This window comes from Pagrus major, chromosome 1 (assembly GCF_040436345.1).
Source record: "Pagrus major chromosome 1, Pma_NU_1.0".
Lineage (NCBI taxonomy): Eukaryota > Metazoa > Chordata > Actinopteri > Spariformes > Sparidae > Pagrus > Pagrus major.
The window spans coordinates 26,346,127-26,369,806 of NC_133215.1; the positions used below are offsets into that span (position 1 = coordinate 26,346,127).

General features: G+C 40.7%; 1 protein-coding gene across 1 annotated transcript in view; it reads left to right on the forward strand.

The window, feature by feature from the left end:
• The first annotated feature begins 4,822 nt into the window (after nt 1-4,822).
• Nucleotides 4,823-23,680, forward strand: part of pkd1a (polycystic kidney disease 1a) — a 75,337-nt gene continuing 56,479 nt past the window's right edge. The window contains exon 1 of the mRNA XM_073472130.1: nt 4,823-5,272. Within this exon, the coding sequence (XP_073328231.1) occupies nt 4,998-5,272 (275 nt within the window). The 5' untranslated portion in view covers nt 4,823-4,997. The remainder of the gene's footprint in view (nt 5,273-23,680) is intronic.

Here is a 23,680-nt window from a genome sequence, read left to right on the forward strand (position 1 = left end):
CTTTTTCTCCTAACCCTCTCCTGCTTTCTATCACTATATCATCTTTTTTCCCAGATCCTCTCTAACATGCGTCTCCGTCTCCGTCTCCCTCACCCTCCCCAGACCCTCCTCACTCTCTCCTTCTGCATTCTCTCCTCATCCGTCGTCCTCCCCACTCCCCTCCTCTCCCCCTCTCTTCCTGTAGCCCTACAATAACATAGACAGAGGCCTCAGTAAGTGCTGTTTTCCTGGCCGGACTGGAGGACCCTCCCCATATCCAAACAGGAGCCATGCTCATTTTACCTTCACCCTGGCCCAGACTGGACCAGTCCCAGCCAGACAAACACAGAATACGACGTTTCATGCATTTAGACAAACTGGGCCAGCTCCACTAGTGTGTTATGGTCAACCGAGAGGAGATCAACTCAATATCTACAGTACTCAAATTTTTAGATATGTGTGTTTAAATAGGGATGAGCTAGAACAGGCTGGGAGGCTAAAATCCAAATATAATGAAGTATATCTTTATGGTTTAGAAGAAACTGACAATATATAGGACACATAAGATTCAAGCTTTTCAAACTGGTGCTTGATGTAGTGAACTGTGTTCCTGTGTCTTGCAGATAAAACTCCTTGCACATGAAAAATTAAAACATCACCAACTTATAGTGCTGTTTTTAGCCATGCTAACAGCATGGCTCTATAGGGATGTCCAGCACTTTGGTCCAGGCTGAAACTATTGGATGTATTGGCATGAAAGGATTTCAGCCCAGTCGCCAAGATATCATGTTAGAAGTTAACATCTCTTCAAACCACATTTACATCCAAGGTTGACATTTGTACGAACGTGGCATATCACATTCAAATTATACCTTTATTAGCCACCTTTCACATGACATGAAGGTGGTGGTGGTGGGGTTACTCCAAGTCAACAAGGCTGCCAAACGGCCGGCTGCAGTTTGATTCACACCACTGGATATTTTTAAGGACACCTGGGGATATTTCCAGATGTTTTTGTAGTTTTCATTTTGGTGATCCTAGAAGCACCAGCAGGTTGACATTTGTGTAAATTCATACAAAATTTCTGGAATAGATCACATAGTTTGCCACTATATATCACGAAAATTTAGATAGTTTTCAATTGTTACACTTTCAGTTAATTTATCAATTAATATATAGCCAGTTTATAGTCTTGTTTTGCTCAGTGCACAGCAGGCAAGCTGAACATTCAAAAGTTTTTTTAAAGGTTTGTCCACAGGCAGGAATACGATTCAATGAATATGAGGAATTAAGTTTCAAATCGTAAATTAATGTTTTGGTAGCAATAATATTGGTGAATGGTCAGGCTTGCAGTCATAGGCTGTATTTACAGTGGGGATGGGGGGAACATGACCAATTTTGTCCCAGTCACTTTTTTAAAGCAAAATTAGTCAAAACTGTGCTTGAAGAAAACCAGCATGCACCAAGAAATGTCAGCTAAAAAATATTATATGAAATTAAATGTTCCATGTTTCCTCTTCACGGAGCACTCTGTTGCTGTGCTTTGCCTGACCGTGATAACGGATCCTTTTGTGTCTTGTATAATCTGGGTTTTTGAAGCCCGTTGAGGCTCTCACTGTAATTATAGGTCACGCAATTAAACTTGACATGAATTGTGTCATTTCCCTCCCTCCTTGCCCCTGAACAGCTCCACGTATAAACTGGCTCTGTGTCTTTCAGAGGGGCTGCACTCCAACTTCAATTCCAACGCCTGGGTTTCAAGAGCTCACGGCCGTGGTTGAAGATAAGATGTATGAAGACTCTCTGGTGAGGAAAGATCTAAAGGTTCATTCGTAAACACCTGCCACCGAATGAAGAGACGAGTGTCATTTCAAAGGGAAATTCTGGCAGTACAGAGAACATGCCGGACAAGACTGGCATCAAAGTTACAGTCTATCTTTTTTCAAAGAAGAAATATTTCAGGATTTCATGTTTTATGATGTCTATATCTGACATACATGCTTAAACCACTATGAGTATTTTCTTTGACACATCTCTCTTTTATCTTTTTCTGCTTTTCTTTTTCAATTTATCTCACAATTTCAGGTCATTTCTGGTCAAAATGCTTCTACTTTATCAATAACACTTTTAATCTTTTCCCTCTTACATTTCTGCATATAATTAACAAGGACCAACCTACAGAACTAATATTAGTCCAGCGAAGATCCCAAAGTTTCAAATGATATCAGATATTATGAGCCTGAGTTTGGGGGAAATCAGGCACAAGATATCTGGAATATTTCCATTTGACTGAAAAGTGCAGCCATAAAAACACTCTTAACATCATACAGCTTCAATTAAGAGTTGGAACAGAATATAGGAGCTATGACCCTCTGAAAGAGGATTGTTTCTAACAAATCATTTTGTCTTCTATTGCTTTATACTTTTTGAAATTGTTATTTGTCTGAGAACATTTGGTACATCCACTCTTCCACTCACACTCGTTTTGCTTCTCAGATATGAACTCAGCGATGAAAAGCTGCCAATGAGGATAAGAGAGCGCAACAGTTATTGTGGGACTCGTCTTTTCTTTGTACAGAGCACCAGATGCCTGCAGGGAGAGTGGGTGGGCCCCGGCCAAGTCAAATACCCAGGAAACACCTCTAACACGTGCCCTGCACGGCCTCAGGAAATACTGCAGAGAGAGACGGGAGGGCTTGTTTTTTAAAATGTAAAAAACATGAAGTTTTACGACTGTCATTTCACCATCAAATCACAGCAGAGCGATGTCATTTCTGCACTTCAGTGAGATGAAAAGTGTCACATCTCTGTGGGTGATGAAGGCCATGTTTTAGTTATATCACTGCCTCAAGATGCTGAAGTGGCAGCTTCATAGTGATTTCTTACTTTTCACCTGAAAAATTTATATGTTTTCTGTACTTTGATGTTTCATCTTCTAAGTAATTTCTGAGTACATCTATGCAGGGTGGAGGTTTTGCTTCCGGGGTACAGCGCTCTTCAACCTACATGTAGCTCATCTCAGGCAGAGATACTGTCACACATAAACACATGCACACAATGATGCTGCTTTGGCAAAATTGTACATTAGTTATTGTGCCAGTAAAACATCTACTGTATAAATGCATGTGCAGCTGAATTGATTTGGCTTGAGCTGAAGTTGGAAGGCTGTTCACTTGACTCAACCTCATATGGAGTTTTTTATGCCCAGAGACGTTCTGATAAAACTTCAAAAGAGACCTGCCAGCTGAGAAACTTCCATCACCTCTCAGAAGCACTTGTGAGGACAGCATGGAGGGATAACACGAAGTGCTAATATTAACTGAACAGCAAGTAATGTCAGCTATAGTATCTGGTCGGAAAACACAAAAAAGCCGCCAGTGTAAGGAGGTGAAGCCCAAAGTAGCGAGACTTCCTGAGTACACTTGATACCAAAGTCCAGTTTGTTTGATTAGTGTGAACACATGTACTGTACTCGGTTCACATCAGGTGTGAAAGCAACTGTGCCAAAACACGGAAGTGCACCTCTATGACTGCTATGCTATGTGTTGATGACGCAAGAGTTCGCTTCTTGTTCTTTGTGTATATTAGCAGATCGCAAACCAACTAGTGTACATACAGAAGTGTTCTCAGCTCCTGAACGACTTTATGAATGTGAAAGCTGTCCGGCGGGGGAGAGGGGAGGGGGGCAGTCAACTAGTGTGAGAACCATCAGGATGGAAACACTGTCGTTCATGGGAATTTATCGAAGAATAAATTGAACCTGGCATCTTAATCAAGGATGGATTAACCTACTGAGTGGGCAAATCAGGGCAAGTATCCTGGAGCTCCAGACCCTCAGGGTCCCTCAAGGCCTCACTTTAATTGGGAAGTCAGTTGGTTTCCACTACCTTAATTTACTCATAATAAACTGCAAATTTGTTTTGGGATCATGTGGCTACCAATAAAGCAGTACATTGACGGAAATATCAAAAGGCCTTTGCATTACTACTTGTCTTACCGGGCATCCAAATCCCATAAGAGGAAATGTGATAAATCAAATGACTGTAAACAGAAGGTTAATAGGGGCCTGGTTTTTTGCCCTCAGGCCCACTAGTAGGTTAATCCAATCATGACTGCTATAATTGTAAGAAGACCATAAATATTATTGAACAGACTTGATTGAATATAAACACTAATGCTATATTCATCATTCATTTGTAACTATTTTTAACTTGTCATGATTTCTATTTTATTTGAAAGTTTTGCTCATACAAGTCTGAAGAGGTGTTATTTCTGAAGAAGAGAATATTAGTCTATCAAAGGAGCACTATGTAGTTTTAGAGAAGAATTTTAATATTTACAATATGAATGAGGTAATAATACAAACGCAAAAATATTTATCTTTTCCATAACTGAATAAACAAGCTGTTCTCAGAGGAAAATAAGGTCCCAGAACACTGTTTGAAGCTAGAAAGGTGGCAGGGTCGGCCACATATAAACAAAGTAAAACAGTATGAAACTGTGTTGTCCTTTAAGGTCAGTTTGTTTACTCAGTTTATTAAGCCATGAAAACAAAGAGTTTGTTTATTTAGTTTGTTTAGCCATAAAAATAAAATTAAAAAAATCATTCAATGAAGATTTTTATCTGCTGATTAAAAAGTTTTCCCCAAAACTACATAGTGCACCTTTAATACTTCAAGTAGGAATCAGAGCCTGCTCCCAGCGGCGGCTCCAGGAACTGCATCCAGTGGCAGGAGGAGGAGGAGGAGGAGAGAGGAAGTTCTCCAAAACTTTTTTTCCTTGAAAGGATTGTGGAGCTGCCCCGTTAGATTTTCAGAGGAAGGGGACCCGACCAGAAGTTTAAAGAAGACGTAAGAGGAGAAAACGGTGACAAATATTTACATCCCTCTTCTGTTTTTGTCTCCTCACATGAGAGGGAAAACAGGACGCGTGTGTTTTCCTTTGTCCCGTGTATTTAGTTCCTTCTTCCCACACTGAGAGGACTTACACCATCAGAGGCGATGAGATGTGAGTGAGCTATGCCTTGTGGAAATGGACAGACTTTATCCAAGCGAAAACATGGCGTCTGCGTCCCGAGGTTTAGCTTCTTTTCCAGTCTGCTTGTGGCGCTCTGCTGCCTGGAGGCATGGGGCTCCGGGCCGCAGGGGGACGGCGGCAGAACTTGCAGCCCGTGTCCCGTTAACTGCAGCTGCGCGCCGGCCGTGCCCCAGCCGTCCTGCGTCGTCAACTGCTCCAACATCGGGCTGGAGAGGGCCCCAGCTGCGGCGGACATCCCGCTGGCCACCAGCGTGCTGTAAGTACAGAGGGCAGGGATGTACAGTGGAGGCTACACTCAAAATCACATGCATTCAGCCAGGTTTTAATGGCTGGAAGAGGTGAAACTCATGGAAGTGAAAAAAAATCACAATGAAAGAAAGTTTTTTTTGTTCATGTTGGTGTTTTTCTGCCATGATGTCACTATAGAGGTTAAAACAATGTTGTTATTGACACCACATCACTGTTTTTTGCATCATGAAGCTCGAGAGAATTTCATTTTATCTCTGCTTTGTTGTTGTTGAGCTGAAACACTGATTGTTTAATCGATTGGTTGATTGACAGAATATAAATATAAATAAGCAACTTTTTTGGTTATTGATTATGATCATTGGAGTCACTAGTGAGGCATTGAGGCCAAACATTGTGGTGGTTCCAGCTTTGTAATCATATACATGTATTACTTTTCTACATGGAAATTGGACATCTTTCCCTTTTTTTCTTTTTTTTTCTTTTTTTTTTACTTCTGTTAGTTGAAGGAACCCAGCATCTTGAATATGTTGACCTTTGGCTTTGGGAAACTAAGAAAGGCCTTTTTTCCACAATCTTCTAACAGAGACAGAAATGATTAATTGATTAAGAAAGAAAATAATGAGCAGATCAGCCAATAATGAATAAATCATTAGCTGGTTGCAGTCATGTGTAGGCACTCTGACAGATGTGGTGATCGGACTAATGTGGCATTGAAAAACTAGCACCAAATCATCATTGTGCATCACTATACGCTTTTAAAAACAAAAGAGAAAAATATGCAGAAGTATTTTAAGGGAATCATGCAAACTTTGGATGCCTAAAAAATGAGTACTGCAGGACTTTCTTTACGAGGTGACCTCTTTTGTGTGGCGCAGGCCTCTGTCCAAGGCCAGAGTGACACTGCATGTGTGCATGTGTCTGTGTTTGTGTGTGTGTCTCAGTTTGCTAGTTTAAAGTCGGTCAGCAGAGAAGCTGAACGTGGTGTTTGTGGTGCAGATCTGTCTTCAACCTCTGGTGCTGCTGCAGCGAGAACATTCTGTTCTGTGCCGATGGAAGACATATGTTATCAATTATTTATTTCCCCTTACACTACCTTCTTTTATTTAACTTTACCTCATGTACCAGGCTCGGTGTCCGCGTGCATTATTTTGGAACTTCTTTAATTTAGAGTCCTGGCTAAACGAGCACTTGAATATCATAAATTCATGTTTTAGAAAACTGTGTTTCAGCTAGAATTCTTCAAAATAAAAGCCAGCGGGTGTATTGGTAATATTTGTTATTGCTTTGAAGGTATTCAAACTGTTCCTTCTCATCTCAGCAGGGCTTCTTAATATCACTTGCTATTTAGTGAGAGTATCTGCACAAGAAAGGAAGAGTGTTCTGTTGGGTGCCATGTTAATCACAGACAGGCCCTGCGGCAGGATGTGTCTCTAATCATGTCAGACTCTCATGCTAATTGCATCAGTCTAGATAAACCTCCTTGGTCCTACTGTACCAGCAGAAGCCATATGTGGAGGTGAATCGTTACTGTCCTCACTAACTTGGCCTCTTGTCTGCAGCTGCCACCTTATAGACAGAAGCAGGGAATTTAAATCAGATATTTTACCTTTAATTATCTCTGATTTCATGGCCGACCGTGGCAGGAAGAGACATCCAGCCAAGACCCAGCGGAGAACTCAACAATGTTCATTTTTATAACGCTGCAGGCAGTGCTCGGCCTGTATTACCTATTCACTCATTATTTGAAGAATTTTTTAAAAGGTCATACTCGCTGGCACTTAATGGTAAGGTATATATATATATATATATATATATATATATATATATATATATATATATATATATACACACACACATAATAAGATAGTATGCCCTCCTAAAGCCATCTTTATCAATGTAGTATGGTAGAGTACAGTTTTCCCAGTCACTACCATGAATCTTATTATTTTTCCCAGCATTTCTTGCAGTAAATACAGTCAAACTGATGTTTTAGGTATGAGAATAGGCTGTTAAAATGAGACACTTAATAAATAAATATTATAATAAAAGTTTCGAGAGATTTTGATAAATAATCATCAGTAATGTGGATATAATGACTAAGTGGGTAAAGGCAAGTATTAGAACAAGAAGAACAGGATGGTTGGTTAAAAAAATTTATTAAAATCACTTTACTGTAATGCAGCCTTTAAAAGACAAGACGTATAACAATATCAGAAATCTAAGACTATATATAGTTTCCCATCACAATAACGATATAATACTGATATATTTTTCCAGCCCTAATTCATTCCACTGTATTATTGACACTGTTGTGTTTGAATTTGAGACTGTTGAGGAGAAAACAAACAGTGGATCTGAACAAAACTGTCCCTTAAACATCAACCAGGAGAGAAGCTGTAAATCAGTAACAGGCCTACAGCTGTGCTGGTGGTGTCTGTCTATGGACAAATGTCATGTTACCTTAGGTGTATGCACGCCATGGCCAGATAAGTGCCTGTCTGGATCACACATAGATTATGTGTCTGAGATTGCTGCAGCAGCCTGACATTTACATTGTGTATCACTGTGACTCTTCATTCACAGTGTCAGTATCAGTAAGGTTCACTGTAGATTCTTGATAGTTTTTTTGCAGATCAAGGCCACAACTAATGATTGTTTTTATTATAAATCAATCTGTTTCTCATATATTCCGTTTACAATTTCAGTTTACAGCTGGAGAAAAAACATTTAGAATTTTTGCAGGAAAAATTACCTCAAGCAACATTAGCATTTTGTGTGATTTGGTGCCCCCCACAATTTCTGAGTGCAACACCACTGTCGTATACAAATCCCAGGTCTGTAACAATTTGTCAGATGTAATGTTGGTGCTAACTACAAATAAAACTCATGACGTCATAACAAAGTTATGCGTTGAAAACTTGTATGTTGAAGTAAACATGTATGTAACGCTGTGATCCTACCCTCTCACTGAAGTTACATAGTGCAGAAACAAGTGATAGAGACACCATTCACCCTGTTACAAGACACTGTACCATCAACATGATTTCGAGGCTGTTATTTTAAGGTAAAGAATAGTTACGCATTGTGGTTGTAGGTTTTAATTGATAAATTGATTAAAAATTAACTGCAGATTAATTTTATGTCAATAAATTAATAAAGAAAGACAGTATGATGTTCAAATCAAAATGCACTGAAGCTTATCTTGGTTTGCACTTGGTTGTGTGTGTGCATTCTTGTAGTAAGAAGTTATTGCAGTGCGGGGATCACCACTATATTTAATTAAAGTGTGGCTGGCATTAGACAGATTTCACCACTCGACAGTTTCAGTAGACAGTTTTATTTTATCAGAAGACCTTTTTCTGTGGCAAGTGATGAAGGCTAAACTTTTGATGTTCATTTTTTCTAACAAATACATCAACACAATGTGACCTTCATATGCTTCTGTGAATCACTACGGAGACATACGGAGTAAGAGAGAAGAGAAGGCTTTTTAATTCAGAATTTCTGCTATTTTTCATGCACTTCATTACTGTATAAAGAGACCCTCATTTACTGCATTGTGGTCTTTATTTTGTGTTTACGAGTGTGTGTAATCATCTGGCATTTATTAGGGTCTAGATTATTGAACTCATAAGAAAAAAATCTGATTTCTGATTGGCTATTTCACCAAGACCTGAAAGTATTGAAATGTTGCCACTCTAAATTTTGCAACATTTCTGTTTAATGTCAAAATGTGTTGGCAACCACAAAACTGTAGTGTTACACAGTTTTCCTTTCAGTTGCAGTATAAGCAACAGATTTTCATCTGATGAACTGAAAGGTTGGACAGTAATAAAAACCACAAGAAAAGATTGAAAAGTGGAAGTGATGGTGCGTCCCCTCCTCTCCTCTGTGCCCCTACCTGGCCCAAATGAAAAAGTTTTAGACAAGCCCCTGGTAAACAAAATCATCTAGTGGTAATGAAGTATTTTAACATGCTGCGGAGTGCAGCTGGAGAAAAGCATTCCCCTTACACACCAGTCCATCTGTTCCAACCCGCACACATACTAAAAATCTTTTCGCACTTCATGCAGACAGTTTATGTAACTCTGAAGTCACTTCTGGGAAATGCTTGTGGAATGATCTCTTTACTTTCTAAAGGCTCTGTAGCCTTTCTTTAGTAAGCTGATTGCTGTTGCACAAATCACCACTATACTGTGTCTGTCCTGGGACAGCAGACAGAAAGAAAATTTAAAAATCAGTCAACATGTGTCTGAGAGTAAAGAGTTTGTAATAGCTAATCAGTTCTCAGTGGAAGGCAAGGGGTTGGTGAACTTCTAAAATGAATGTGATCCCTTAGTATTTCAGATCTCCATGTAATTGCTGTTATTTTCCTTTTAAAGATCTGTCACCCCGGTCAGTAGGTTATAAAAACACATTTTCTCACAAACTGATAACATCTAGTTCTTCTGCTTGAGGGACTTGACCCTTCGTATACAGAACTGCTCAAGCTGAAGTCTCAGCTCAGCTAGAAAACAACCCAGAGGCCATGTCCGAGTTGAATTCCATCCAACACATTGTAGAGGAGTTCACATTTTAGATTACAGAGCAAGTTCAGAAGACTTTTCATAAAGGCCAGGAGACCCCCACAAGGTGCTTTGCAGGTGCCAGGAAACAAAAGTAAAGAAAAATGGCTGAAGACCTGATTGTCATTTGATTTTTTGTTGAACATGAACTTAAGAGGTGTGCGGCATTGGTCAGGCCGAGCTGTGTGTTGTCAGACTTGAGTCAGCCATCATCAGTCTTTGCTGTAGTTGCCTGAGGTTCACCTACTTGGCTCGGCTGTGCTTTGAGGTGAATGTTAGCGATCACAATCTGTACTTAGTAAAGACACAATACTGTATGTTGGGCAAATAGCAAAATATTTATTTAGTTTCCAAATGAACCTTCCTCAGTTGTTGACAACTGTCTTCAGCAGTGCACCCTTTATCTAAACTGTAAACACAGTCGTGGTCTCACACACACCACGGTCCTATCGGCCCTGCTCAGGAGAATTTTGTGGTGTTACCATGGCAGCAAGATGCATACACACACACACACACACACACACACACACAGAGAGAGAGACATACTGCAGGCGTGGTGATGTGCTTTTCAAACATGTCTATTTGCAGGGAGCAGTTTTGACTTTGCACTGTCATGAGGCTTCACAGCTGTAGGACAGACCAGACTCAATCTCTAATTCGCCCACTTTTACATTTTATTTATAGATTTTCAGTTTACGTTGGCAGTATAGAGAAAAAAACCATATACACAGTCAAAACCACTGGGTTAAAAATGTACCCAGTGTGGGCCGATATAGCACTGACGCAATACTGGGGTAAGAGGGACCCAGTATACTTGGAGAGTTTTGGTGTCAGTTTTATATTACTGTTGACTTACTAGATAAAAACAACTCTTCTGTTTTGTGGTTGTCTACTCATTAATACTTTAAGAGTGTGTTTTTTAGTGTGTAATATTGTGGACCATTCCTGATTGTTTTAGCAGTGTTTAAAAGGAAATACATAAAACATGATCTCAAGTGAATTTAGGTGTGTAAGCGAAAATGATTTCAGGAGAAAGTTATGCTTTCGACACATTCTATAAATGGGGCCCAGCTTTTAATACATCTATCAAAGGAGCTATACCGATCGTATCTCAACTTCTCTTATCATGGATAGTACTTCCTGACCCTGTGTTTAAACAACAAAGGTTTCACTGCTTTAAAATGCAGACTCAGCCTCCAGTAAAGTTATGGTGCTAGGACGTTCTGTCGCACCACAGATGTAGGAGATTGCTTCAAAATCCTCACCCAGAAGTTACCTTGTGAATTCCACAACCAGAACATGTGACCTAGCATAGCTGGACTGTGCTGTCTTATTTGAATAATGCAATTAATGTACGATTTTGACAAGGATTAGACCATGAATTTTGGGTCCCGCATAGGGAGTACTCAGATTACTTTTTGTTGTAAATGAGTAAAGCCTTACTTTTGCAATTCAAATTAGTAATCCATCACTGTAAGGATTTCACCACATTTCCCTAGTTCTTATGTTTCCACAAAAAAAAGAAAAGAAAATCTCTGATGCGTTGGCACTGTTTTTGTTCCTTTAACTCAGCTAGCTAGATGGCAGAGCAGAGAGGGCAACTTCTGGTTCATTAGTCGTTAGTTGTTATGAGTATACATGTTTTCTTGTTTTCATTGAGGCAGCTGCTTAAACTCTATGTCTTGGCTAAGTTGGCTGCCTGATCGTTAGCAGCTAAAAGCCTGCTCAGCTGCTTCCTGTCAGGTACCCTCGGTTTCTGTTTACTCTCATCTTCCTCAAGTAATAAAACCTTTTTCATTGCAGTTGAAATACAAAATATTACATATTGTCTGAACTTATTATATTTGCGCCCTTGCACCCATTCGGCTTTATGTTTTGAAATCAAATATAAAATATTACTGAAGAGCTGGGGATGTTGCATCTCTTATTCCCGTTATTATTACCATGCAGGTCATGGGATATTCTCTTCAATGTCAGTAGAGTCGATACATTTCAAGGAAGACTTGCAACCTCTGGACAATATGAGCAGCAACATGAGGGTTTCATTCTTGGTCAAACAAAAGTATTCTAACAAGCTACTTTTCTCAGTAGGCAACATTATAAAGTAACAAGTGACGTTTTAATGTCAATAATCTTGTAGTGTAACAAGTTACTTTCAATAGCAATGCCACGCAACACTGGATGAGACCATGTCTTATGTGAAAATATGTGGTATGTACATTTTAGACACCACCAGGTGCTAGGGAGGGAAATGAGAAGTGTTTCTTGAGCCCTATTTCGACCGGACAAGTATTACCTGTGGACCTCTGGTAATTTTTAATAAACTTGTAGGACGTCTTAATCCCGTGTGAATCGGCCATGTCTTTAATTTGCAAAGTAAAACTTCCACCAAATATTACCTGTCATATTTCGCCGGGGAGACCACAGATTTGTGAAGTCATTTTGGGGAAATTAGGAAACTTTTCATTTTTGTAGACGTTCCCTGCACACTCGCCTGACAGCAGCTGCACATAAAGACCAATGTCATTTGTCCAGCTCATTCAGATGAAAATTAGGTTGCAGCTCGTCGTCTATTATGAATGAATGAGGTATCGTTTGTGTTTTGACAACGTTTTGTGTATGAGTTATTTATCCCGGAAGTTCAAATCTGTGAATATCATTCCAACTTCACCGAAGTTGACAACATATCTTGGAGATAATGTCGATAAAAAGAAGCAAAACGGAGACTTTGCTTATCCCGTGCAAATGTGCCACACGAAACACAGACGTGTGGTGGTGATTTCTAAATCACATGAGGTCCTTCTGATAATGCGAGTGTCGTGTGAAAAGGGCTAGGCACTAGTTAGTATCTGAAAAAAATGGTTCTTAAGAATATTGTGATCTTTCTGCAGTAATTCAAATAAAGTGCCTTCGACAGAGAAGTTACCTAAGAACACCAAACGGTTCCTTTGCCATGTTTTGAAGGCAGTGAGATGGAGGAAACAGTCTCCCGCTTTTTGTTGTGTGTTTTCTATCTCTGGCCCTCTCCTCCTCCAGTCAATTGCCGACCATACAACCACCTATACACACACAGACGCACTCACTCACTGACTTTAATAAAGTGGGGAAGGAAAGATTGAACATACGTGCTATACGCAAGGGAGAATTTGTTGTGTTACCATGGCAATAGTAACTAATGACATCATTCACAGAAGCAAAGAACGAGGGAAGAAACGGGGAGAGAGGAAGATGAGACAGCTCCCATGCTCGTGTGTGTGTGTGTGTGTGTGTGTGTGTGTGTGTGTGTGTGTGTGTGTGTGTGTGTCCATGTACTTGTGATTATTAACTGCTGGAAACTAAGATGTCTTGGTTCATTATTAACCCACTTGGGTGGCTGTGGGGACACAGCAGGCTGAAGAAGGAATTAGTTTTCACAAGAAGGAACTAATTTCTGTGTGTGTGTGTGTGTGTGTGTGTGTGTGTGTGTGTGTGTGTGTGTGTGTGTGTGTGTGTGTGTGTGTGTGTGTGTGTGTGTGTGTGCGTGTGTGTGTGCGTGCGTGCGTGTGTGCGTGCGTGCGTGCGTGCGTGCGTGCGTGCGTGCGTGCGTGCGTGCGTGCGTGCGTGCGTGCGTGCGTGCGTGCGTGCGCGCAGGTGATGTAACATCCACTAGATTGAAGTCTTTCTATATCTTTGAAGTTATTTAACTCTTGTAAGTTTGTAGCACTGCAGCTCTTTTTTGTTCACACCCTGTAACACCAACACAACGGACATACTCCGAGGCTTTTTGTGCACATGTGGGCATCAATCACACAGTTGGCTGCAATACTTCCTGCCAAAGCTCTGCCAGATGTGCTGTGTTCATGAACAGAAAAGCCTGAAAAGAGACAGACACACGAAATGGGAACTAACAGGGTAACACAGAGGATGAAATACAGGTGCGGAAGCTGTCCTTGATGAACCCAGCTGGAGATTCATTTTCCTGCTTGCAGAGGAAGCCATTTGTTGTCATCTTAAAAAGTTACTTGAAAAATGCTTGCAGCTAAATGCTCCATCAGACTAACTATAAAGCATTACTTTTCAAAGCATGTTGATTTGATTTTTTTCATGCAAGTCCTCTAAATGTATTTCACACCATTAATCAGCATCTACAAGAGTCAAGGTTTGACAGTTAAGAAGTGACTGTAGTGTGTGTCAGATCAGTCACAATGTTCATGGGCTGCAAAATGAAGGTACAAGGTCATTTACTGGTCATTAATCAACACAGGGTTGCATAATGAAATGAAAGTTTGTAAACTCCTTCATGCTAAACAAATTACAGAACATAATGCAGTTATTTATATACAAATATACTAAAACATACTAAATTACATCTTTTGAATCTGCATCAGGGTGTATGTAAACAGCAGCAACATGATGGTGATGATAATGTGGTCGGCATCTTCATATTTAAAGTTTGACATCTGGGAAACACTGTCGATAAACTTCGACTGTGTGTGAGCACCAAGCGTCGATGTTACAAACACAGAGTCCACCTCTCCTCGTCCAGCAGGTGTAGCCTGCACTCTGTCAGCTCAGAACAAGGTCTTCCTGTCAAGTGCAACAGCTTGATCCGAGTTGCTGTGGTGGGGACAGGTCTCTGTGGGCACAACAGTCTCTGATTTCGCCTTTAGTCCATTTCCTTTTCCTGCGACCAGATATTAGCCAGGAGCAGCTTTAAACCGAGCTGGATTAACGTGGCTCTCTTATTCCGACTCTCTTCCTCCCTGGGGCGGTCGAGCTGATCAGGTTGAGTGGTCAAAAGATGGCGTGGGCCGTAATGGTCTCAAAGGCCGCTGGATACAAAGGATACAGAAGTTAGAGATAAATAAGTTAGATTTGCAGTGGAAGGAATCACAAGCCTGTTCTCACTCACTCTTTCCTGCTTTATACCTGCATTAAAGATTCATTCAGCATATTGGTAATCAAGGCTAACTGGTGGACCCTCATGAGGAAAGTACACTTGCAAAGATGCTCTCACATGTTTTTTAAAGAAGCATTCCCTCGCTCCCCCGTGTTAAATCCAATCTCTTTTTTATTTATTTTACTGACAGGACAAAATATGAATAGAAGATTTTCAAGCATCTTTTAATAATTTTGCATGCAGCCAATCTAAAATCTTAACCTTTCGACTGGGTCGTGCGAGGCAGGGAGGGAGCAGGACAAAGTGCACAAACCACGTGCAAACACTTGACTTTTGCTCCACCTCGATAACCTGTTGTCTCCCTGTTGTCTCCCTGTTGTTCCTTTTAGAAAGAAGTTAAGAGAACGATAATTGGATTTTGCCTTCTGTGTTGAGATTTAAACACCCAGGACAAGAGTGTTTATGTGTGTGTGTTGAGAGAAGTACAGAAACGCACCCTGTTTGTGTAGTCTGTTCACACTGTGCAGACTCCCAGACATAAAGTTTTTTCAGAATAACACTCAGTGCTGCATGAGCTAAATGCTAATAAGGGTCTTTTGAGACAAGTGACTCAAATAAGAATAAGAACCAAGTCAGCAGTTCCATTTTCATTCAATGTCATGTGTAATTCAAAAGGCCTGTTTTGCATTTTCATTTTCAAGTCAAGAATGCACACTGTCTGCCATCACTAAACAGGAAACACCCATGTAGTCCCTGTCCCATGTCGTTTTCTGTTCCAACCTTGTTACAGTTGGAAGAAAAATGTAACTGAAACTTTACAACAAGGACATAGTGCACAGAGGATCCATATCTGTGGACCTGTGTCGCATTTGAGTTTGACCTGAAAGCCACACATGAAACTGATGCAACCAGAAAAACAAGCAGACACATCACAGAGTCAATATAAGAAGCAAAACATGAAGTGGTGCAGACTTACATCCAGCTTATGGTGTGGAGCTGAGGTAGTTTTAGTTTTCACTGCGGATTGCGCCAGCAGCCGACCTCTGCGCTATCAGGGTGCTTGAGGCTTTGCTTGTGTCCATCGTGTTGGAGGATTATTCAACTGCTGGGTGACGGACTTCATTATTGTGCTGTCTGCCCTCTCTGCTGTTTGCTTGTTCCATCCCAATCCCGCTCACTGTACTTCCTGCTCTCTCTGTTTCACTTGTTGCATCAGGTTATGTGGAGCTTCACACTTCTACAAGCAGATAAATTGTACTTCAGTGCTGTCTGCATGGCCTCCCTGCCTGGAGCCAAATGCATAAAAAAACATGTCGAGTCAAGGCTAAAAATATGCGCAAACAGTCTTTGTGTCAGTTTTACACTGCTGTGCTTAGATGTGATTATGTTTCATGAATCTCAAACATTGTTTAACTGTGCAAATGTGCAAAAACCTGATTTCCGCCCTGTGTGTACACAGGATAGACACGTCCTTTAATCTGCTGTTTGCATGTAAACTCCCCCACTACACCAGGCTGACAGAGAAAGAACAGCAGAGAAAAGTGCCATCACTGTGTCTGTGTTTTATTGGCAAGGTCAACCAACAAAGCCAAACTGACACAAACTGAAAAGGCTTTGAGTTGTTGGCTGCAGATACATTTCAATGGTCTACCTTCTTTCTCCAGACTAAAATATCTTGACAACTATTGGATAAATTGCCATGAAATCTGATACAATCATTCATGTTCTCCTTAGGATGAGTTGCACTTTGGTGATGCCTGAACTTTTCATCTATCACATCAAAACTTAAGTTTGTCCAAGACTTTGGTCATTCTCACTGACTGTACTTTGTCTTTAGTGCTAACAAGGAAAAATTGGCATGCTAACACACTCGACTGAGATGATAAACATGGGCTTTGTTATAGCCAAGTTCTTTGACTGTTCAAATTATGGCAGCACTATATTGAAAACAATTACATTGTGATTATTTTGACAGGTATTACAGTTGAGATTTGATTCACAATTAGTGGGAATGATCATTTTTTGCACCACAGTTTTCATTTTGATGAAATAGGTATTAAATTCATGACGTGACGTTTGTTGGAGTCTGTACCAAACAAACATGATTTCTTACGTTTGGAGAAGAACTTTTGTTGGAAAGGCCGTCTCTGCAGCACCACAGCACTTCATTATAATGCTGTTTTTTTCACACATTTTACTTTTATCAAAAGAAATTGACACTTCTGCAGTTTGGATATTGCACTTAGCCATATTGCAGTTATGAAAATATTTCAACTAATTGTGCAGCCCTAGTGTAAATGCATGTACTATATACTGTTATGCACTCAAAAATTACACAATGGAACAAGAAAGTAGTGTCCATGGCATGTTCAGGACTTTGTCAACAATCCCACAATGCAGTGCTTCACATTTGCCAAACCTTGTGCGAGTCTTCAACTGCCAGTGATGACGGAAAATGATGATAATGAAAAGTGTCACCAGATGTACGGCTCACTGTAGTGTCTATTTTATAAGAAATATTGAATGAGAGGCTTGAACATCGTTCAGTCGGTGCTGAGTTTGAAAGAGAGACTGAAGTAAAATATTATAAAAAAGATCCATTGTTGTGGCTTTCGTGCCTGTCTGCTGACTGGTCGTTCAACAGAGATTGGAAAGAAGTGAGATGTCTCACTACTTAGCAACTTTCGTTATCAGCTCTGGAATAAATGATGCGTCTTATTCAGAATTGTATTGATTAAGATTTTAAAACATGTTTTAAAGTCTTCTGGATTTAGTCTGGTGGTCTGATCTGCTGCTTTCTACTGAACCCTGCTTTTCCTCCACATTTTAAAACAGGTTTACCTACGTTAAAAAAATTAAGGCCTTACAGAGCTGCAAGCATGGCTGTAGACTCTTGTTTTATGATATGTACCTCCTGTTCCTATAGAGTTTGAACTCCCAGTTAGACCCCACGTCCCCAGAGAGTCAAAAAAATGAGAATAAAAAGGTTGTGTGTGGACAAATATATTCATTAAATAAAATAACAAATGTGATCTCGTCACTAGTTGAAAATATTAGCATAGCATTAGTTGATGGAAACACTGAAACACCCTGATTCATATTTTAATGTGCTTCCTTTATGGAAATTTGAATTGAATTGCAGATTCAGATTTGCTTGGAGACATTTTATGTACTACAGAGAAAATTTAAACTGTACTTAACATTTGATTATCTCACCTTTGATGACAGCATCTTGTCGTAACTTGAAGGACACTGGAAAAAAAAAAAATTAAATGGCTGTTTATACTTGCAGCTCAATAAATTGTGACATTAAGGAAATGATAATTGTGTTCAACATTTACCATTTAATTAGCGCGTCCCTGTGGCACGAGGGTGACATCAGTCGAATCCAGTGGGATCGGCGCTGTTTTACATTACCATTTTTCAGACGTTCACACATCAATCATGTCAAAGTTCAAATGCAGAGTGCAGCCGTCCTTTACATTTTCGTTTGTAGATTTGAAAGGTCCAGGGGCCAGATGCATAAACAAGGCACACAAAATCCGAGCATATGCCATTTCACACACAAATTATTTTTATAACAATACGTAGGGTGAGAATGAGGCCAGGTGTACACATGAATGTTTAGAGTGAAGTGGAGGCCGACACAAAGAAATAATATCCATCCGTATTCATTTATGTTGTTTAGATTTCAGCATGTATGATTTTTAAGTCTTTGAAGAGGCATTTTGTAAAGAGATGTTACACTGTAGAGAAGCAGAAGCTGGTCCCACTACGCCATTGTTTACTCCAAACATTTGTTTCCATTCACTGCCAAGTTGTCAGGGATATTTACCAGGGTTTTCTAATTCTTGGCATTCTCTCTGTGTGTGTGTGTGTGTGTGTGTGTGTGTGTGTGTGTGTGTGTGTGTGTGTGTGTGTGTGTGTGTGTGTGTGTGTGTGTGTGTGTGTGTGTGTGTGTGTGTGTGTGTGTGTGTGCAAGTTAATAGAAACGAGCAAGAAAGACAGATTTGACACATTCGTATATGATTTAAAGTTATGACTTTTTGCAGTTTTACATAAAAATATAGTTATTTCCTTTTTTTATTGAGATCATGCCTGAAGTAATAACTAGTTGTTTTTTCCTTTTGCATATAGTCACACCCCAGATGTACTGCAGGCCGAAGACCCATTTTCGGTTTAAGCCCACAGTTTATGACTTCAAGATAAGTGGGACTCGTGCAGTTTCGTTTACCAGAAAAAGAGTGAGCAATGAGCACAATACAGTGTTACAGGATTTTTGTTTTCCCTGCATGCATTGACAGCATGTGTGTGAGTGTGTGTGCGTCGTTCTGTGAGTGAGTGTGTTAAACCACTGCACACAGCTGCCCTTCACTCGCCAGCTGGACACCAGACAACCCAGGCAGCAGCAGCTGGAAAAATGGACAGAATGTTCTAAAGAGGAGAGTGTTTGTGACCCGGCCAGCCAGACTGAGAAGCAAAATGTTGGGCTTTTCAGACCAAACTTTTTCAATCAACACCGCCTTCTCCCCTACTCCTAGACCCATTCCCCTAATTTCATGCTCCCTCTCTTCCTGCAGTAGGGAAAGTACCCTCCCGCCCGCTCGTCCACTTATGGCCCAGGCATGAGATGCCGGCTGGCAGCGTGTGTGCAGGAGAAGGGCCTCGCTAGGACTGGCAGCCCACAGTGGAGCGATTGTTCTCCAGACCTGGCCAGTGTCGCTCACCGCTGGTTCCTCCTGGGCCTCCCCTTCACACCTGCCTTGTCCTCCTCTAACTCCATCATCTTCAACCCCGTCCTGCTTCCCTTCCCATCAGACTCTATAGGTCTGCCCAGCCTTTGAATATAAACAAAGCAGCAGAGCTACAGAGGGAAAAAAAAGGGGAAAGATGTTGGGAGAATTGACTGGGGGAGGGAGGCAGCAGCAGGCAGGAATCAGCCAGGCAGGCTGAGGGGGATGAAAGCGACCACAGAGCAGTCTGTGTTTAGTGGGTTAGTGGAGCGCTGGCCTTCACTTACAGGGACTTGGACCACTTTGCCACCACGATGCAGCAGATATCAATCTGCGCTACAATACAATCAGACCTACATCACAGTTTTCATCACCAAACATTATTTTGTTCTCAATTTCGTGTACACGGATGAAGTCAAACCAGTATCAATCCTGTTTTAATGGCTTTCTTTGTCTTTTTCATTTCCTACATCTCTCTGTCTCTTCAGATTTATCTTTTCCTCTCTGCCCGAGCACAGAGTAGTCAATGAGGACTCAGTGTGTGTGTGTGCGTGTGTGCATGCGTGCGTGCATTCGTGTGTGTGTTTGTGTGTGTGTTCGTGTGTGTGTTCGTTCTCATCCTCCAGCTCAGAATAAGTGGCACCAGACGGGCCTTATAAGGAGTGGTTAGATCATTGGCCACACCGTTAGTAAAACAGAACCATATGTGTGCTCCTCGTGTGTGTGTGTGTGTGTGTGTGTGTGTGTGTGTGTGTTTATGCACAAGCCTATACCTCAAGTGTGCTCTACTGTGTGCGTGTGTAAGTAAAACCATGTGTGTCCAGAGGTAGCTGAGAGAACGGGAGCCTATTGCTAATAGATATGGTGAAGGTCACATTATACGGTCATGTTAAACCCACGTGCATGCGCACACGCGCACGCACGCACGCACACACACACACACACACCTCTTCTCTTACTTCAGCTCCTCAAGTCTCTGCAGTGTCGGCCATGAGATCCGAAAGATTTTTTTTGTATACAGTGGAGTAGTACACACACACACACACACACGTCTGTCAGTGATGTTGACAGCATTACATGGGCTGAGGTGTCGGACTAATGATCAGCTCATGGGATTGGAGCGTCCAAATGTTGTCCTGTTTCATCTGCTGATGTTTTTAGCAGAGGAGAGCGCTCTCTCTCTCTCCCTCTCTTTCTCTCTCTCGGTCTCCGTCTTTCTTACACAGCTTGTCTGGAATGTACAGATGTTTCCTTTTGGGAATGGGCGTCCTGCTCTGTTCACACACACACACACACACACACACACACACACACACACACACATTAGAAGAAAGAGAGGAGAAAGGGGAGCCCATTCCCATACACTCATATACACATTTTCCTGTCTTAGATTTTTTAAAAACTCCAGGCCAGCAAGTATCTTGTCCTCTCTCTTTCCCTCTCTCTCTCTCTCTGTTTCTCTCTCTCTCTCTCTCTCTCTCACACTCACACACATAAGTTCTGGCTTCTTGTCTTCTGGCTCCTCGTCTTTCCCCCTTTCGTTTCATCGTCCTCACATGCAGCAGAAGCTTTGCTGCGACACTGGAGACTGAAGGCGCTTCACTCTGCTCGCCTCTGTCCTGCCTCTTCCTCGTCTTGGCATCTCACCTTCACCAGTTTCTCACTTCCTGACTCGTTTGTCTGCCCATGTCTCACAGACATCAGGTGATCAATTTGGAAGTGACATGGTAGTGTCTGGTTTCTGTGTGCTGTACGTACTGTCTTAAAAATCTTAAAAAGTGATATATTGTGATTACAGATCATTTTTAAATGACACCAAGAAAATCAAAGGGCCATTAACATTAGGCATGGGATGATATGAAAGTTTCATGCCATGATTATCCCGGCCAAATTAACTGCAATTCATGATATTATTCCAATAATCATAAATGTATGCTTACAACTTTTAAAACAGGACTACAGCATACAGAATTACAAATCACCTGGCCTTACATTTAGTTATGAAAGAATATTGTGCTAATGGGGATGAGAGTGCAAACTGGGGGTGTTGAATGCATTTCACACACATCCGATTGAACTTTTATGAGGGGAAAACCATGCCGTCAGCCATGGTGACCGGCTTAGGATTTTGGAATAACTAAGAAGATACGGGATACATCCTCCTGCAATTCTAAATAGTCTGGAAATCTATTTGGGACTTAACGTTAGCTAGATGGACAGCTTTTTCAAGTCATTCCTGTGAGGACATTCACGTTTAGATGTTAATTTTCCTTTTCTTTTTTTTTTGTCCAGTGAGAAAGGCATATATGATAGTGACCTAAAATAATACAGAGCATGTCAGGTATCAAAGTTTTTGCTACTGTCACTGTTTGGCTCGTCTTTCACCTCTGCTCGCTGTCATTGTCACGGGTGAAGGACACAGGATGTGTTGAAGGTGTGTAAGTGAATGATTCTACCTACTGCGTGTGTGTGTGTGTGTGTGTGTGTGTGTGTGTGTGTGTGTGTGTGTGTGTGTGTGTGTGTGTGTGTGTGTGTGAGCAGAACTGAAGAACCGAAGGAGATGAGAAAAAATCTGCCATCATCTTCACATGTGCTGCTGCACTGTAGACTCAATGAAGATGTCACTGATTTCATGCAAGTGCGATACATGAATATATATGAATGTGAGTGAGTGACATTTAAACTTTTCTAATTAGCAGTCCTGTCATCCATAGCGTAACTCACAGGGGTTTATTACTCACTTTTTAATTATACATTAATCCCAGTAACTCACAAACTGCCTAATTAAACCACTAATGACCTCTAGAATTATCAGTTTATTTCAAGAGGTAGTTAGTGTCAGATGTCAATGTTTTTGGCTGCCAGTGTTGTATTGAAAGAATGTAAACCTGAAACTTTACTCTCAAAGTCTGGACGCAGGTTTGTGTCAGTGTGATATATCTATATCTATATCTATATATCTATATATATATATATCTATATATATATATATATATATATATATATATATATATATATAAGGAGATTTCTGTGGAGATTAAACAAGAAGTTGTTGAGCTCCACCAGGCTGGAAAAGGTTACAAAAACATTTCTAAAGAGTTTGGCCTTCATCGACCCACTGTCAGGCAGAGAGTCTACAAATAGATGGAATTCAGCATCATTGTTACTCGCCCTGCGAGAGGTCGTCCAACAAAAAACACTCCAAACACTCAAACATTAAACAAGAATAGTGTGTAGGGCAGCATAGCAAGGTAAAAGGCTGAACCGGAAGGCTATTGAAGGAATTTTCTGTGGACGGATGAGAACTGAGTGTTTGGTAAAAAACAAACTCATCCCAGCTGTGACGCACACCGGTGGCAGTATCAGGGTTTAGAGCTACTTAATTGCCTCGGCATCAGGACAGCTTGCAATCGTTGATGGAATGGCAAATTCTGGATTAAACAAAAAAACACTTTTTAGGATGACCGAGTCGAAGTCCAGACCTTAATCCAACAGAAGTGTTGTGGAAAGACCTGAAGCAGTTTTGTTATGTAGGAATGGGCCAAAATTCCTCCAAACCAATCTGTGGGACTGATCAACAGTTAGGCCGGGCTCACACTACAGGGGTTTTTAAAATCCTAACCAATTTTGAAATGGGGTTGCATCACCCACATAAAGAAAATCTTCACAGATGTTCTTCTCTCTAATCTCAAACATGCACACGCTAGAAAGTGTGAAAATAATGGTGTATCACGCGCTACAGAATTGTCGATAGGGGAGAATCGGGCTTAAATTGGTCCTGAAATCTTGTTATGTGATCCCTGCCTGAGAAAAAATAGTTTGGTTGAAGTAATTACTGCTCAACAAAGCAAAGTTTCACATATTATTTCTAACAAAGATAATAAATGTTTAATAGTTTTACTCAATAAAAAATGAAAAAAGTATGTTTTGTGTTATTTGTTTGAGTTCATGCATTTCAGGACAGGATGAAGATCTGGGATCATATTTATGCAGATAGGCTTTACAAACTTACTGCACATGGTTTCATAATACTTTTCTTGACACGAGTATCATTTGAACATCGTACAACTGAAGGGGGCATTGTCATCATGGGGAACCTGTGAAAACGGCCATCTGTGGTTCTGGAGGGCTTTGTGTTTTAAGTGTGAGGAAATAACTCCGATGATGTCACAGTGATGTAATCCGCTTGAGCTTGGACAATTTTTAACATAAAGGCTCTGTAACAAATTTGATGGTGT